We start from the raw sequence: 19,311 nt of genomic DNA, 5'->3' as shown, positions 1-19,311 counted from the left end.
ATGTCGGGAAAAAATGAAATGACTTTTCCATAATCCAAACCATTATGAAAAAGAAACATGTAGTGAATTTAGTTTTCAGTAGTAAACATGATTTACATCTATTGGTTAAACCACTTATACAAAACCAATAAAATTAAAGGGTACAAGAATTTGAGGTTTGAAAATTTCATTTACCAGTAAAAAGTTATGTATTTGATTAGGTGAATGGATATATCCTTGAATATTTCCACACTGCACCTCAAGTATTGTCAACCCAAATGAAGAAATATTTTGAAGTTGTATTCAAGTTCCATGACTTTGTTGAGAATGCATGGAGAACAATAATGATGTCAAGCCACAAAAAGTATCCAAACTGTCAAATTTTGCATGTCCCCACACAACTCCCTTGTATAAATAAATCCTCTTACCAACCTCTTACTTCATGCACATTTTGCCATCAATTTTTCTATAAAAAATGATAAGATAATAAAAGCTACTACAACATAAGGTGAACATTAAATCATATGAATATAAGAAGTCTCATAAATAGGAAGTCAATGCCCGAACCATACACACATTTTTTCATAACAAAAAATACCAATATGGTGCGTTCTTGACTTCCTCTTTGCCCTTGTTCCAAAGTTCCAAATCTAATGTTGCAAATGAACAAAAAAAGGGTCTTAAAGTAAAAATAAATATGGTAGTTGGTGTAAAATGTAAATGAAGCCTTTGAAGAAGAAAAAAACAGCTCTACCAACAGCAATAGCAGTAGCAGTAAATAATGAGGCTTGTGCACTTGATGAGAGGGCATTGAAGTCCCAACTAACTCAAAACACTTCTCCCAGTCATTGATTACCATCAGCACAAATAGACTCTGAGGTCTGAACCATTTTCTGATAAGCATATTTAAGGATGGTAGAAGAGTAAAAAAGAAAGAGAAAAATATATAGCAATTGAAGCATCATAGGGCAGGTTGGTTAGGAACTAGGGCAATTCAAAGCAGCCTTTATTTGTTGGACAGTGGTTCCAATGAGGCTATTAACAGTATTCACTGACTCCTTATTCAGCTTTGCAGATGGCAAACTACTCACTAAAATCTGAAATGCAACTGTTACAAGTGACCCACTTGAAGTGTTTCTGTTTGTGTTTGAGCTTGTTGATGCTCCATCTCCTCCTCCTTCATCACTTTGGCCATCAGGTGAAATGGTGAATCCTGATGGTAGTAAGGGAATGTATGAAGGGTCTTCGCCGCTCATCGCGATGTTTATGGCTGGCAATTCAACTGGACAATAAACTACAATTGAGCCTGAAGAGTCTATGCAGCTCTCTTGGAGTATCAACATGCTGTTTTGACTAGTGTTGAAAGCCTGAGAAAATGGATAATAATGTAGATATTGTAATTAAATTGCATACAGATTTTGATTGTAATGGAAATGAAATCACTATTATGTTAACTTGAATTAGGGAATGGAGGAAGAATGACTTACTCTAAGCACAGATACACAGTTACCAGGATGCGAACCATTTGCTATATGAGCAACTTCTTGCACAGCATTACCATTGGAAAGAACATCCCACTTTAAAGTGAAAACAAAGAAATGTTAGAAGCTTTAGATTTCTAAGGTAACAACATCAAATAAGCTACTATATTAACTTATATAAGTCACAACCTGTGGTCTTTTTCTTTCATCCTTGAAGAAATTGAATACAGTTTGTGGAGGGATTGGGAGCCAAATGGTAGTGGCTGCACTTAGCACCACACCATTTGGTTGGCCAGGGTCTGAACTATTATGGACAGTGACTCTGACTCCAATCTCATTCAACCCTGAGAGAGTGGTCCATTTGTGGCTAGCTGAAGTGCTAATGCTTGCACAGAAATTGGTAATCATCCTTTGTGCAAGTTTCATCATGCTCCTCTTTCCCTCAGGTGATGGAATCACTGAGATCAAAGTAACTTGTTCAGATCAAGGTACAAAAAGTTAAACATGACAAGATATTGTGCAAAAACAAAGATATAGATAATACCTGATCCAAGATCCCTGGTAGAATTGCCTGATACCATTAGACAAGCAATTCTTTCACACATTCTCTGAAGAGTACTAAGCCATCTATGTGCTCCAAATGCCAATCCACTAAAGATAAGATTCCTATAAAGCCGATGAACCGGAGTTTTATCTTCAATCTCTACATGCTCAACCCAAGTGACCTGCATGATAACTTAGAGCAGTGACTAAAAATGCATATATTGAAGTATCAAAGTAGCTAACTAAAGAAAATATTGTTTGTTTGTTACCTGGGAATAACCATTAGGCATGTCCTGTATAAAGCATCCGGAAGGAAGGCGATGAGATCGAAATTGAGGAGCAAGATTGTTATCTTGGGGAAAATCATAAGAAACATCAACTATTGCCCACAACCCTTGCTCAATTTGCTGACAGTATCGCAGAAAGTAGAAATCTCTAGTTGAAACAAGTGGAGAAAGCACTTGCAACTCTTCATACATCTGAGTAAATGAAAAATATAATGCATGAAAAAAAGTTTCAATTGCAAGAGAAACTGGCATGAAATTCAAAAGAAAACTAAGTTAGACAAATTTTCGGCATACCAATTGCAAAGTACCACTATGACCACCCATTATGGCAGAAGATACAACTTCAAAAGTTCTAGCCATTGTGACAATAGTGGGAAATAGCTCCATCCACTTGTTCTGCAAAATCAATCATTATATTTGAACAATTCACAAAGGTTAATTGAAGGTTTCAGTTCAATTAATCTGAATATAATAATTGAAAATAATAATAAGCAAGGAATAAGAACTTAATACTTACTGGATCCATGAACATGTCAACCATAGTTAAGCCATTCATAATTACAACTCCTGAATCTCTTGAAGCTTCAATCCTAACATTAGGGTTCTTCAAGTGACTATTTGGCTTAGGGAACATTCTTTCGTAGGTGTCAAAATTAAGAACATCTCTTCCATCAGTGCTTGATTTCATCCACAAGGGTTCATTAGTCTGCAAAAGCCTAACTAACTCTTCCATAGCATTTGAAGCAATATCCGACATAAGGGACTTATCCATGTCTGAAAGACAAGGAGGTTGGTAAGGCACATTTTGCATGGATGATGAAGAACCATTCCCAGGTAGAAGATCAAGATCAAGGGAAGGACCGCCGCCGAAACCTTGTGTCCCAAAACTCCCCATTGATAAGTCCAAAGAGGATATGTGAATAGGGTGAAGTTGTGGAAGCTGAGAAATTGGTCTCCCAATGTATTTAGCTGCAATGCTAGATACTCTATCAACCTGCAAATTAACAAAACCATTTCAATAAACAATACAATAAGGCTTAAATTTAGGAAAACTCAAAAACATTGAATGAGAATAAATTAATTAAGGTTGTGCATTACTTGCTATTGATTGATTCATATAAGCTTAATTTAATAAATTTAATTCTTTACCTCCTCTTTGAGTTGTGCATTCTCCAATCTTAACTTTTGTTCATCAACATAAGGATCTTCATGGAGTGGAGGGCCACCACAAGAAGGGCAGAAAATGTTTTTTAAGGCCTCTCTATATGCAATGTTCTCACAACGTATCCTATCATTCTCTGCCCTTAGTGTGCAGTTATCAGCTCGTTCATGCTGGGCCTGAATTTGTTAACCAAAAGAGAGAACTAATTAGAACTAGTGTACCACATAGTGTCATGAATATAACAAAAATTGAACACAATTCAAACTACACTTCTTAGACCCCCACAAAAGAAACACAAAGCATTAGAGGAAAAATAAAAGTACTTTCATCTGAGTCCTTCTGTTCTGGAACCAAAATTTGATCTGTCTAGGGGCCAAACCTAACTCCCTGCTCAACTGCATCCTTTGTTTCTCATCAGGGTGTGGACACTCCTTGAACATGCTGAACAAAACAACAAAACAAACACACACAAAGAGAGACAACAATGTTTTATTATTTTGTTTTTTTATAGAAAAAGTTTATGATCAAGGGTGTTTTTCTCAACCCATGATCACGCATGCTTCAAGGTTCAAAGAGCATATACATAAAATCCCTTACCAAGGATGTGATCAAGTTTGAAGAAGAGGAGGAGGGTGCAAAACCAAAGATGATAAATGTATATAGAGAGAAAAGAAATGCAAAACCATTACATAAAATCAAAACAATGAATAGAAAATGGGCTTACGATTCCAGCCTTTGGATCTGGTTAGCAGTGTGACGGTGGTAACGCTTCTTCCTCTTCTGAGAATCCGATGAACCACCATCATGGTGATGATTGTGATGGTGGAGGTGATCCCCGGGGAACCCACCACCGCCTCCAACACCGTACTCCATTGCACTCCCTCTCTCTATGTTTCAATCACCACCACCAACACTAGTGAAAAGATCAAAAGAACAAGTTGTAATAGTAGTAGTAGTAGAAGAAGCAAGAGTGTGTTTTTGTTCTGAGGTGATAGTGGGTATGGAAAAAGAAGAGAACTTTGATGATGCTGAAATGAATGAGAGTTTGGTGGGTGGGTTTGGCTATAGCTAAATCATGGCTATGGTATATTAAAGCATGCTGTGTTTTTTGTGAAGCCAAATGCCAAATATACTCACTCTCATTCATTCATTTCATTCATATCACCACATACGATAATAAAAATATATTACAAAATAATAATGGTGAAAAAAAGTATGAGTGATAATATTAATTGTTAAAATTCTGAAACGGCTGTGACAACAAAGATAGTGGCATGATTTTGGAGAGTGAGTTATTGCAAAAGTTGTGGGGTTGATGATAGAAGAGAAAAAACCAGCCACTCACAAACACCACCACCTTCTCCTCTTCCTGAATTCAGAATGAGTGAATAGTACATCTTAAATACATAAATAAATAAATAATATATACTATACTATACAAATACTATAATTTAATAAATAAATGCATTATTTGTTACTACATTTTACAATAGAGAGGGAAAAAAAGTGCAACTGATGGAGGGGCTTTAAAAGCATTGGGATTCAGAGAGAACGTGAAGAAAGAAAGGAGTTAATGAAGAGATCACATTTTCTGTCATACATTTTAGATTACTTTATTTATCATATGTATATATTATAATTAGTTAAAAATATATATTTAAATTAAAATTTTAATTATTAAATATTTTTTAATGAATCACATTTTAGATTGCATATTTTGATGTAATACTATCTACTCTTAATTAAATTCTCTCTCTAAAACTGATAGAGTGGTACAGTCATCAGTCACCACCGTTGTGAGTGTTGTGAGTTGTGACCCCATTGAGCCTTAAATGAGATTGCCGGAATTTTTGTGAGCGGTGAACCACCACGTAATGGCGGTGGTGATGGTGGTATATGTGGCTGAAATGACATAAATAGGCTTTGCTTATATTTGGTTGTTTTGATTTTATTTCTCTGTCATCATTTATGTTTTATTTCTCTCTCCTGATTTTACATTGTGAGTTCACACAGGGACACTTACGAGGTGTGCTAAAAAGTCAAACATTGGTTGTCCCGTTGAGATTAAGGATCCTGTAAGATTATTGGATTTCAAACGTATGTAGGTTACACTTTCTAAAACTGACCACTGGAATTTGAAACGGGATAATAAAACATTCCCCCCATTTTCTAGAAAACAAATATTAATTACTCTTTTATAAATTATATCTTTATCATTTGTGTATATAGAAAAAAAAAAATAGTTGTGGAGTAAAGGGAGGAGAAAAGGTGAGCACATTATGGACCCTTAACTATTAAATTTTTTATTTAAATATTTTTCTAATCAATCAATATAAATATCACATAGTGTGACACATTTTATGAGAATATATATGCTTCTACACAATTACAATTTTATCAATGACAAAAGATCAATACTTTACTTAGTTCATATAAAAAACTGAGGACGGTAATTATAAAAAAATAATATAACTTTTTTGGTATTATCAATAATATTTTTTTTCGAGTGAAAAACTAATTTCATTCGGAGTTTGTGGTTGCCTCTTCCTTAACAAATATTGTTCATATGAATCGAATCATCAACCTTAGGATCCAATTAGGACTTACACTACTAAAAATTAATGCACACATATTAAAAAAATATTTTATTACTTAAAATTAACGCATATTAAAAAAAATATTAAGAAGTGTTGTACTTTGGTTAAATTACCCCTATTTATTTCTATTTCTAGAGGTAAAAGTAGTTAATAAAAATAATAAGTATAACTATTTAATGAGAATAGCATTGAAAAACTTTGTCTAAAATTGTAAAACGAAAATGGTTTTGAAACAAAAATAAAATTATAACAAAGTTTATGTAATGGGAAAAATATTTCACTAATCCTTGTTATGCCTCCTTGTTTCAATAAACAGACAAGAGGATATTAATTTTGAAAAAATTGTAAATCATTTCGTTTTTATCCCTTATCATTTCAAATTTGCACTTTATCATAATTTTAATTCCACTCCATCCTAAGATATTTTTTATGTTTTAGTTTGGTTCTTTTTTATATGTCTCTTTCCAAAGTTTTGTGTATATTAGTTATTTTTATAATCTAAAAATAATACTCTAATATCATTTAATTGGACAGAGAAAATCATTAATTACTTAAATAAAAAGAAAATACAAAATGAGTCTACTAACGAATAATATTTTTTAAAAACAACATCTAATTGTTAATAAACTTAATAAAACTAGTAATATTAAGTTATTAATTATTTTTCTTAATTTGCGTGAAACAACTTAATCCAAATGGAATAGTTATCTTCTCTCTTCCACCATACGTTCTAAAAACTCAATACTTTGTACCCAAAAGAAAACTCAATACTCAATCATATTTTTTTTAGATTTTATAATCATTATTACATGATGTTTTCGCATACACTTTCTCTCTCCACACAACAAGACAATTGTTTACTCATCAAAATCTCTTTAATTGAATTATTTAAAGAGCTTATATTAAACTTTGGAAAGGCATCATTGACACATTCCATTGAAAAGAAAAGAGGTAAATTTCTGCATGTTTGAATATTTTAGTGCATGTAACTGGAAAGGCTATAGGAATTTAGTATATTCATTCAATTATCTTAATATATCAAATTTTATATCATTTAATTATTTCTTAATATATCCGCAACCTTCAACACCAGCATATAAGAGGAGGAAGTAAATAGTTAACATAAAAAATAATTAATATTAACCTGAACTTTGAAAATTGTAGATACATACTTTTTTATGTTGATATTAAGAAGTTTTGTTATATATTCTCCTAAGACTTCATCACGACTTCCTCTTAAAACAATAATATAAAGACTAATGACTTTTCTCAAAAAAATTTATATAGTCCCTAAAAATTTAAAAAACTCAAAACAATCCTAATAATATCAAATGGGTGTTAAATTAATTATTTTTAATATGTTTTATGACTATTTTGACATACATTTATGATTATTTATATACAAATTTAAATTTTTTATTTTTTGCAATGAAATTGGTACACCCAAAAAATTTAGAAGAGCTAAGATGAATATTTACTCCAATATAAAATATTAAATAACAGAGTTAATAGTAGCAAGAAAATGTAAAAAAAAAAATTATCTACATTATTTTTTTAGAAACTGGGTTTAGACTGATTTAAAATTATTTATACAAAAGACTATATTTTTAGGTTATATTAGCTATGTATCTAAGTAATTTTGTTTCAAGGTTATAGCTTAGAAGTTTAAAAAACACAGTTAGTATATCTATTTATATTAAATTTTAATTTCTTATTTTTTCCTTTTATTTTTTCTATATTAGTGATAGTTGTTTTTTTCACCCATTATTTCTTTTAATAACTACTAGGTAAGGAAAAGCTCTAAAAAATTTGTGGTCTTAATTTTCTGTTACATCCCTAAAACATTTTCTCTCTAAAAAGATGTAAAGAGTTTTTCCTAATTTATTTGTTATAATTATACAAAAACTTGAAGCATCCTTTGATTTACATGAATACTATCCAATAAAAATAATTAAATATTTTATCATAAATTTTTGTGTGTTAATTTTAAATAAAAAATATAAGTTACTTAATTTTTGTTGTGTACTCATCACTTCTTTAGGAATGAAGAAGAAAATCCATTAGAAAGTTATATATTTATTATTTTAAAATATGATATATTTACTATTTTCTATAAAAACTTATCCTTTTTATTCTAAGTAAATGTCTATGGAGTTATGGACACGCAATTTTAAAAAAACCTTTAAACACACATGCAACTCATGTAACTTGTGGTAAATTATATGTATGGTGATAAACATGGACACCATTGGTCAATTCGGATTGAGTTAATTAAGATGATTTTATAGAATTTTTTTTATAAGTGGGTATTAATTTTAGGGGTTGATCATTATCTTAAATTAATGTTATTAAGGTTGTATCTATTATCAACCAACCAGAGTATTAATATAGTTATACATTAGTTCAATTGTTGGTTTACTACTTTATAATAAACTGAAATATAAATAATATTATCTGTAATATATAATTCAATTATTTTAGATCATGTTATAAATTATTATAATTTTTGATGTTTGAATATGTGATGTACTACTATCTTGAAAAATATGAAAATTTTCTATGCACAAAATTAAACTAATTTTGATAGGTAGATATGGTTTAGTGATTTAGTTTTCAAAGTTTTGACCCTTGATATTGATAATAGATAATTAGCATTGAATGATATATAGATGAATACAATTTTGTATGAAAAAATAAACTTAAAAAAAAGAATAAAAGGTAATGGACATCCATCTTATAAAGAGAAATTTTACTGTATATCCTCCCAACATCTCACCACATGATCCTCTTAAAGAATAAAATATTAAATGAAAATGTTAATATTACTACGTGGACTGTGATTCTCTCAAGAATATAAAAACAATCAAAATTTTCTCATTAGTTGTGATGATTTTCCAAAAAAAATGAGTTGGAGTGATTAAAATTATTTTCCATAAAATACTATATTTTTAGGTTCTAAGAGTAGTTATGTTTCTAAATAATTATCTTTTAAGATTATAGATTACTAGTATTAATAGGCACTTCGTGTCTGCTAGCCTATATTCATACTTTTACGATGTTAATTCAAAATTTATATATTTTATTTTGGAGAATTATAATATTTTATTTTATTGAGTATACTTTATATTGTACTTTTTATTGGAGATACTTTATATTATAATATTTTTTTTATTATAATGCTAGAGAGGTGGTTAATAGGTTTATGGTGATTACATACTTATTTTTAATTATATGGTTTTTTTGTAGAAATTAAAATGTTTAAGGGTAAAACAGGGTAGTTATTTCATGTTTTCCCTTTATATATAGTATAAATAAGTTAAAAAATTAGTTCAGATGTCTACTTATATTAAATTTATGTATTATTCTATTAACTAGCCCTTTTATTTTTTATATATTAATTATAGCTATTCTTTTTCACTCTAGTCTTTAGGTAAAGGAAAGTTATAAAAATGGTGTCGTCTTAATTTTCCAACTACTAAAACATTTTCTCTCTAAAAAGACAAAAGGAGGAGAGAGTCCTTCCTAATTCATATTTATAATTATGGTCAAAATTAAAGCATCATCCGGTTTACATAAATATTATTCAATAAAAAAATTTATTTTTAAATATTCTATCATGATTTCATTTTTTGTTAAATTTAAAGGCAATGGTAAATAACCTGCATAGTTTTTTAAACTTAGAACATTATAACATTATTTAATTCATTTAGTAGGATTATGATTTGATTGTGGTTCTATTTTTATTGTACTCATGTCTTCTTCAGGAATGAAGAATAAAAACTACATAAAGTTATATATTTATTATTTTAAAATATAGTATATTTATTATTTTCTATAAAAGCTTACCTTTTATTATTCCAGATGAATGTATATCGAGTTATGGACGCACAATAAAAAAAACATCTAAACCCTCATGCAACACATGCAACTTGTGTAAATTATATATGGTGATAAATATTGACAGAATTGGTAAGTGCAGAGTTAATTAAGATGATTGAAATTAAATTTCGGCATGATTCATTGTTGATGATTTATTTACAAATATCTTTATACGTGGTTATTAATTTTAGTGCCCGGGTCATTGTCTTAAATGTATTAATAGTAACCGTAACCTTTAGTTTCATAAAAAAAATTAAAATATAGAATAATATAAATGATAAGTCATCCTATAAAATCAGCAAGACTCTACGATACCCATGTCAAATTTTAGTGGGTCTCAAGATTTAAACTAATTTTATATGAGGATACATCATTATTCATAAAATGATATATATTCATTTTTAGATAGAGAAAGTTGGTTTACGGCCATAAAGAGGCATTCATTAACCAGTTTTAAGAATAAGAGAGTTTCTTCCTTTATTATCTATCTCATAGGTTAGGATGGAATTAGGTTGCGTTAAGCGCCACATTGCTTTCAATCATCACTAGCAAATTACCGTGAATTAGCAGGAGGCAATATTTTTTTACTATATAATTAAGAATACATATTATATGTATTCATATGATTAAGAATGCATATGTTATTCATGTATTCATATTGTTAAGAATACATATGTGACCTGCACATTTGTATGGTTAAAAATATACATGTTACTTGTACATTCACATTGCTAAAAAAACATGTTACATATGCATTTGCATAATTAAACACTACGCTAGATATCATAATAAAAAGCGGTCATTCAACAACATAATTTTGAACGCCACTGTTGAAAATGAGGCGGAAGAACATCAACGCGTAATAAAGCAGGCACTACCAATTTGTGTAACTTCAACATCGCATTCTTGACAATGCGCTGTTGAACATCAGTAACGTTAGTGCTGACTTAAATGATTTATGTTTAACATCACATTTGATAGAAAGCGTCATTGATGTGAATATATGCAACAACACATATTTAAGGAAGCGCCGTTGAAGATGACATAGTAATCACGCTTGCTTAATTATGCGATATTGATGTTTTACGACTTTTTAAGCGTCCGAAAAATTAATGGTGAAGTATTTATGCGTCTCTTCGTTTGTTGAAATATTAATGATTGAGTGGTTATGCATTTCTTGATTGTTAAAATATTAATGGTTGAGTGATTAAATGTGTCTTTGTTTGTTAAAATATTAATAGTTGTTCATCTATAAATATTATGGTTCACTCAATGTTATATTTCAATAGTAAGCTAAGAGCCTAAGAGTATGTGTTTCTATAAGAGTATGTGTTTCTATAAGAGTATGTTCATGAAGATATGAGGAAGAAAACACAAAGTAGTAAAAAAAAGAGCAATACTGCAAAGAGTGAAAAAGAGAAAAGCACCCAGATTTGTATAGAGGAGTCAAGGAAAAAATTGTTTCTGTTTCAGAATCATGTCAAGGAGGTCTTTAACAACTTTTGATTTTGCAAAAGGACTCAGATTTCAGAAGGAAGGTGGCTGTCATACAAGATTTGCATGAGATGAAGATTTAGTTGATTGATCTCTTTCATTTGAAATTAAAAGGAAATAAAAGAAAAAGGGGATCAATGAATTATTTAGTTCATTGAGCTCTTTCAATTTTCAAAACGGTCCCATATTTCAGAATGAAAGTGACTGTTATACAAGATTTGCGTGAGATAAAGATTTAGTTCATTGATCTTTTTCAATTGATCATCTGCAGCAATTCCTTAAGTTCATTGATTTCCTTCATGCAAAAGGACCCAAATTTTAAAAGGAAATCAATGAACTGTTATACAAGATTTGTGTAGAAGAAAAAAAAACCAGATCAATGAATTATTTAATTCATTCAACTCTTTCATTTTTCAAAACGATCTCAGATCAATGAAGTTTTGTATAGAGGAATCGAGGAAAAAATTAATTCCTTCATTGAAATCATTTTCATTGTATTCTTCATATGCCAAATCATTTAGTTCATTATATTCGTATGTACCAAATCGTTTAGTTTATTATAATGTATTTTGCATATCTGAATGAATAGTAAAATAATTATTTTGGATGTTAATTTCTGTTTTTTGTTAATTATTTGGATGATTATTCTCTTTAATACTTTTGCATCATTCCTTATTAATAAACACAATAAACAAATTATCAATACTTAATAAATACAAAAACAAATTAAAATATAATGTTTAATATTTTATCCAGTTTCGTATTAATAAACACAATTATATAGTAATAATCTATTTCATGTTAATTTACGTAAATTCATGTTGTAGAAAGATTTTCTAGTTATGTAAAATGTTAATTTAATAGCGCATAACTATGAATACGATGTGAATTTGGAAAACGAGTTCAGTTTAACAGCGCATAATTACGACTGCGCTGTCAATTAGATTATATTCAAAAGCTCATAATTCAGATAGCGTTGTCAATTAGATTCTATTCAACAACGCTACATCTCGGTAGCGTTGTTGATGTGCTAATGAAAATAAGTAGTAAACAGCTGGATACACAACAACCACGCAATCCTTAATATGCACTGGTGAAGATGTTGATACAACATCGCTACGTTATATATGCGCTATGGAAGAGGTCATGTTTATAAAATGAGTAGTGTACAGTTGGATACACAACAACAGCGCAATTGTTAATATGCACTGTTGAAGATTTCAATACAAGAGCGCTATCGTTAATATGCGCTGTTGAAGAGGTCAATACAACAACGATATCGTTAATATGCGCTGTTAAATGGTTACTACAGTTTAAATATCTAAAACATGAATTATTTCCTCTACGCTCTCAAACTTACTCAAAAAGAAATCCTCACACTCTCAGCAAACCCTCATACTCTCATAAACTAAAAAAACTCCATCAATGGTTGCCCAAAGTGGCGATCATGTATCTCACATTGGTGACGAAGCTTCACCGACTTCACAAGACAAGCAAATCATTGCTCAAAAACGACCTCCACGCGGAATGACTTCCATGAAGAATATCATTCGATCAAGAAGTAAGGATGTGAAGATAGAAGTTCAATATAACTCTAAAGGCCAACCATTAAACTCGAAGGGTGACAACACATTGGTAAGCTACATTGATGTTGTTGTTAGGCAGAATGTGAAGCTAACCTTCAACAGATGGAGTGATATAGGGAATGCCGTGAAAGGGCGTATTTGGAATGAAATAATAGTAAGTTTATTTTTTCAGTTTTTGTGTTTTCATGTAATGTATGTATATGTGTTACGTTTTCATGCAATATACGTATATGCATGTGTTTGCATGCAATATATAATGTATCTATGTTTTTATTTAAGGAAACTTTTGATGTTGGTAAGGAGCATAAGGATTATATCCTTAAATCGGCTGGCAAGGCTCTCCGACAATTCCGAACTGATGCCGGAAAATTACTCAGAGATGATGATGGCGATGTCAACCTAAAACCTCCAACTAAATATGCAAATATCGTTGATGAAGATGATTGGAAGACTTTTGTCACCCTACACATACAAGACGAGTCGTTCTTGGTAAAATTATATTCTTTGTATTGACTTTTGTATATATGCTTTTGTACATGATTGTTGATATTAATGTTGTTTATTGTTTTAGAAATTAAGTAATGAAAACAGCAAGAGAGCATCCAAGCCTTTATATCCATATCGAGCTTCTCGAACGAGGTATAGAGGAAATCGATGAAAGAATTGTAAATATTATTAATTTGTACATTATTGATTAGTTTTTGTATGCATATATATCTAATTACATTATTATTGGTTATATTTTGTTAGTTGGAGAACAAAAACGATATACCTATGACTCCACATGGAGTAGAACTCAATTTTCTATGGGTGAGTGCCCGTAAGAACAAGGATGATGTTATCGACAATGAGGAAGTTCAAGAAGCGGCAAGACGTGTTGTAAGTGCTCATATTTTTTAATTATACTTAATTTTCATAATTTATTTATCAAAATGTGATTAATTAACATTATATTTTTTCTTGATTTGCCAGGTTGCCCTAAAAGAAAATGAGGCAAACTCGGATAGTCGTATAATACTTGACAAGGCACTAGGACTGCCTATCTACCCTGGCCATATCTGAGGTGCAAGATTTGGGGTTAGCCAGCGAACATTTGTACCCCATCCAAACCGTGCAACCAAAGCCCAAATGAGTCAGGTTCAAAATTAACTAGATGGCCTCATGCAACGGCTCAACGAATTTGAGCAATCAATGAAGGCGAAGGAAGCTGAGTGGCAACTGTTCAACGAATATACCACTTTAACTCATTGGCACGTGGTGATATGAACAACTACGCCCCTATGAAAAATATGTTTTCTAAGTAAGTGAACTACTCATTTAAACTTTTAGTTACACTTTTATTTTCCTAGTTATTTATTAAGTACATTTTCTATTGTTTAGTATGGTGAAAGTTTACAAATTCAATTATCGTGGTAGAAACAAGTTACCAAATCCCAACAAAATCAAGTGGTCTCGTATACAGGTATTGACACAAATCATCTCAAACAATTATATGTGTAATGACCAACTAATGTTATACTTATATGTTTACTTCATTTTAATGGAAGACCCATTGCCAAACAAACGAGGTAGATTGCGACTATTACGTGCTGAAATTCATGAAGGAGGTCATTCAACAGTGGTCGACTAATGAAATCAAGTTTGTTGGCAAATCATGTACAGATGACCAAGTCAACCATATTAGAGAACAACGGTCAAAGTTTAGTACTTAGTTTAGTTCACAAATGATAGGTATAGTAGATTAGTTTTGCACAAATTGTATGATTTGGTCTATGTAATATATATTTATGTAAATAGTGTAATTAATGTTCAATATATAAATTCAGTTGAAATTCAATTGTATTCATATAGTTGTCATTTAGTGTTTTTGTATGCATTTATTTTGTTGTTATATTCTGTTTCTTTATGCATCAGGATATTTTTGGTTGTGCGCGTAACTTTGTAGAATTAGGAATAATGATCTTCGATAGCGCTTTTGTATGATTGCGTTGTTGTTATACCCTTACAACAACGCTTTTTTTAACAATGCGCTGTTGATTACGTTGAATTCAACAGCGCATTCTCAAAAAAACATTGTTGCTTTCGTTAAATTCAACAACGCATGAACAAAAAAACATTGTTGAATACTTATCTCTCATTCATTCTCTTTTAGCTATACAACAACGCATACGGTAAGAAGTGTTGTCGATATGATCAAAACTATTTCCCCTGCACTTAATCGATTAACACAATGCTTAATCGATTAATTATTTGAATGATATTTATTGCCATTATTAATTGTTCTATATATTTAATTAATTGTCATTAATCGAATGTCATAACGTAATTACTAATTTGAATTTCATTAAAAAAATGAATTAATAAAAAATTATTATATCTTCCACAATGTTTCCTTAAGATTGCATTGTGGAACACTTATCTTCATATTTGAATGGAGAGTTTTTCCACAACGTTTCCTTTAGGTTGCGTTGTTGATTAGGTATCATTGACAACACATTCTTCATTATTCGTGGAAGATACTATCAGACCTTAAAAAATTACAATATTCTCGCATTATCACACATTCACCAGCAATCCCAACACTCATTTACTCAGTAGGGAAACACATTTACTCTCAAAATCGACATCGAAAATCATTCAACCTCATCATCATTCACTCATTCAACACAAAAAATCATTCACTCATTCAACACGAAAATCATTCAACACCAATTTCGAAAATCCTTCATCTGTTTAACCTCAAAATCATCATTCACGCATTCAACACCGAATTGAAAGTGAGTTTTTCTGATAGTTATTTGCCTTTTTAACTACGTTATATTTAGCTTGTATTGAGTTATAAATATTTTCCTTATAAATGAGTGAAATTGATTTCACTCATTTAGCTTGTATTGAGTTGGGGTTTCTGACTCACTTAGCTTACATTATGAGTTAGGGTTCTGATCATAATAATGTATTTGCTCTACAAGCTTAAATCCAAGCTTTATGGATTTAAGCTCATTCTACTTTTTTGTTAATAGAAAATGGATCGAAAATGGATGAGTGCTAATCGATTGGCGAATGAGTATGAAGAATGAGTGAAATCATTTGTTAGGTTTGCAATTGAGAATGCTGAAAACTCTAATAGAATTATATGTCCTTGCTTAAGATGTTGTTACTCAAACTGAATTACTCCAAATGTGTTAAAAGGTAATTTAGTGTGTCATGGTATTGATCAAAGTTACACATGTTGGACAAGACATGGTGAGACAAGAATTGTGATGATGAGATGCATATGAAAGACAACTACGCAAATGCATATGAAGACGACCGTTTCGAGGAAATGACAAACGTTGTCGAATAGGATCTTCAGGATTGTCCTGAGATATTTCAGCGGTTGATAAGTGATGCTGAGAAACCATTATATGATGGTTGTACTAAATTCACAAGATTGGCAACAGTGTCAAGGTTGTATAAGTTGAAATCTGTTAATGGATGGACTGATAAGAGTTTCACTGACTTGATTGCCCTTCTGAAGGATATGTTGTCGGAAGATAATGTGCTCCCTTCTCGAACCTATGATACAAAACAAATGTTACGCTCCATAGACATGGACTACACTAGGATACATGCTTGTGAAAATGATTGCATCTTATTTTTTAATGAGTATGCTTCATTAAAGTTTTGTCCTAAATGTAATGCATCACGATATAAGAAGGAAGACTCAATTCCCAAAATGTATGGTATTTTTCCATCAAAGCAAGATTCAAGCGTATGTTTAGCAATGCCAAAGATGTAAAGAAGTTGACATGGCATGATGAAGAAGGGATTAAAGATGGCAAGCTTCGGCATGCTACAGATTCTCCTCAATGGAGAAAAATTGATCACGACTATCCTAGTTTGATCAAGAATCAAGAAATCTACGCCTTGCATTGTCAATAGATGAAATTAACCCACGTAGTGTTCAAAGTTGCTCCCACGGTACATGGCCAGTGATGTTGGTGATATACAACCTACCTCCTTCTCTAGGCATGAAGCAGAAATATATGATGTTATCTATGTTAATTTCTAGATCTAAACAACTGGGAAATGACATAGACATATATTTGGCTCCATTAAATGAAGACTTGAAGCAAATGTGGGAGACATACATAAATGTATATAATGCGTATAGGGAAGAAAGCTTCAACTTGAGGGCTTTGTTGTTCAACATAATCAGTGATTTCCCTGCATATGGTAATCTGTCTGGATATAGTACAAAAGGACATTTTGCATGTCCTGTATGTGAAGACAATACTCATTCAATGAGGTTGGAACACTATAAGAAAAAATTCTTCCTTGGCCATCGTAGATTTTTGTCTTCAGATCATCATTATCAGCGATGGAGAAAAGCATTTGATGGAAACAATGAAGAATGTTGTGCTCCTTTGCCGTTGACAGGTGACCAATTATTTAAAAAGCTAAATGGTTTGAATACTAACTTTGGTAAACCTTTTGCAAAAGAAATTGTTATAAGCGGAAGGAAGAAAATGTCAATCTTCTTTAAATTGCCATATTGGAGTTCATTATATGTAAGACATTTCCTCGAGTTCTTTAAATTGCCATATTGAAAAAATGTGTTTGAATGTCTCCTTGGTACCTTACTCAATGTCTCTGGTAAGACCAAACATGACTTGAATGCAAGGTTGGACTTGGTTAGTATGGGAATAAGAAAGGAATTGGGGCATAATGAAGGGAAAATGTACATTTCTACCTCTAGCGGCTTATACTTTGTCGATGAAGGAGAAAATGGAATTTTGTAAATTTATTCATGGCGTTAAAGTTCCAGAAGGGTACTCTTCCAACATTCAGAACCTCGTATCAATGAAAGACCTCAAGTTAAAAGGTCTTAAGTCTCATGATTGTCATATACTTATAGAAAATTTCTTGCCTATTGGAATACAGTCAATTCTACCTAAAAAAGTTCGAGGAACCATAACTAGGTTATGCTTCTTCTTCAAGGCAATTTGTAGCAAAGTGATTGACCCTGAGAAATTACCTGCATTACAAAGACATATTATTTTGACTTTGTGTGAGCTTGAAATGTATTTCCCACCTTTTTTTTTGACATAATGGGTCATCTAAGCATTCATCTTGTACGAGAGATACAACTATGTGTTGGAGAAACTCTTGATTTTTGTATCGAATACCTTACCGATGATATTATTGGGAATGAAGGTATTATTGGGAATGAAATATTGACTACAACAAAAACCGAATTGGAGCAAGCGCACTTATATGTTTTACATAATGCCGACGAGGTTGAGCTATATGTTGAAACACCCAAGGAGATGCTAAGGAAGTGTTACCCAAGTAAGAATGAAAATTGGATTTTCAAAGAGCATAACTGATGTTTCTTAAAGTGGCTAAAAAATCACATTGATGAGAAGCTGAATATAAATGCACATTCGATTTCCGAAAGATTGAAATGGTTAGCCAATGGTCCAAGCTTTTGTAACGCCCCGAAAAATACTCTTTATTTATTATGCGGAAAAGTGGGTAAATTTTTTTTTTAATGGTGATGTATAAAATTGCCTCCTTTTAAAAACCTTTCTTTTCCGGGACATCACTTTAACTAACAAATAACGCGGAAATCACAACCGGTTACCTAACGGTAACTGAAATGATACAACATTTCCTGAATATACATCTTTATAGATATAAAAGATCATAAGTACTTAATATACATATCCAACAAGAAAGGGCGGAAATATTAATCATCGCCAACAGACACTAAACAAAGACATGAACAAGCTGAAGCTGTCAGTGTTTCAAAAGTCACAAAATGATAAGCAACTCCTAGTGGCTAACTCCAAAGCTAGGGTGCTGCCTCTTCCTCAATTCATCATGCCCCCTCCTAGAACATCACAGACGGGTAGCTCCAAATCCGAGCAAGCTGACTATCTGACGAGAACACGTCCGAAAAGCAAGCAATAGAAAAAGAAGATAAATAGAGAGAGTAAGACATCTAATGAACATAAATTCATTGACGGCGTGGACTTACTCAGAATATTACACTCAGATATGAAAAACAGTTCACAATATATATATAACATATTACATTATAACTCATTAGTTGTTCTCGTAAACAATTATTCAATTTACATGAGTAATATAACCAAACTCATCAATTGTTCTTATAAACAATTATCTAATCAACCTATGTAATGTAAACAACACTTATTCCCATCAATATCATAATTCACCATTTATCAATATATCATTCATCGACAAGATGTCATGACTATAATTAAATAACACATAAGTGCGGATAGTCGTATAATA

General features: G+C 31.3%; 1 protein-coding gene across 1 annotated transcript; it reads right to left on the bottom strand.

The window, feature by feature from the left end:
* On the bottom strand, positions 505-4,607 carry LOC109343090 (homeobox-leucine zipper protein HDG11-like). The gene is made up of 10 exons (XM_019581226.1): positions 4,177-4,607; positions 3,776-3,893; positions 3,440-3,628; positions 2,808-3,284; positions 2,585-2,686; positions 2,273-2,482; positions 2,005-2,185; positions 1,650-1,918; positions 1,467-1,556; positions 505-1,346 (listed from the first exon to the last, which is right to left on the bottom strand). Exons 1-10 carry the CDS (start codon positions 4,323-4,325, stop codon positions 957-959), a joined length of 2,175 nt encoding a protein of 724 aa, XP_019436771.1. The 5' UTR covers positions 4,326-4,607; the 3' UTR covers positions 505-956.

This window comes from Lupinus angustifolius, chromosome LG03 (assembly GCF_001865875.1).
Source record: "Lupinus angustifolius cultivar Tanjil chromosome LG03, LupAngTanjil_v1.0, whole genome shotgun sequence".
NCBI classification, from domain to species: Eukaryota; Viridiplantae; Streptophyta; class Magnoliopsida; order Fabales; family Fabaceae; genus Lupinus; species Lupinus angustifolius.
Note: the sequence above shows the minus strand (reverse complement) of the source record. Positions and strands in the feature narration are given on the sequence as shown.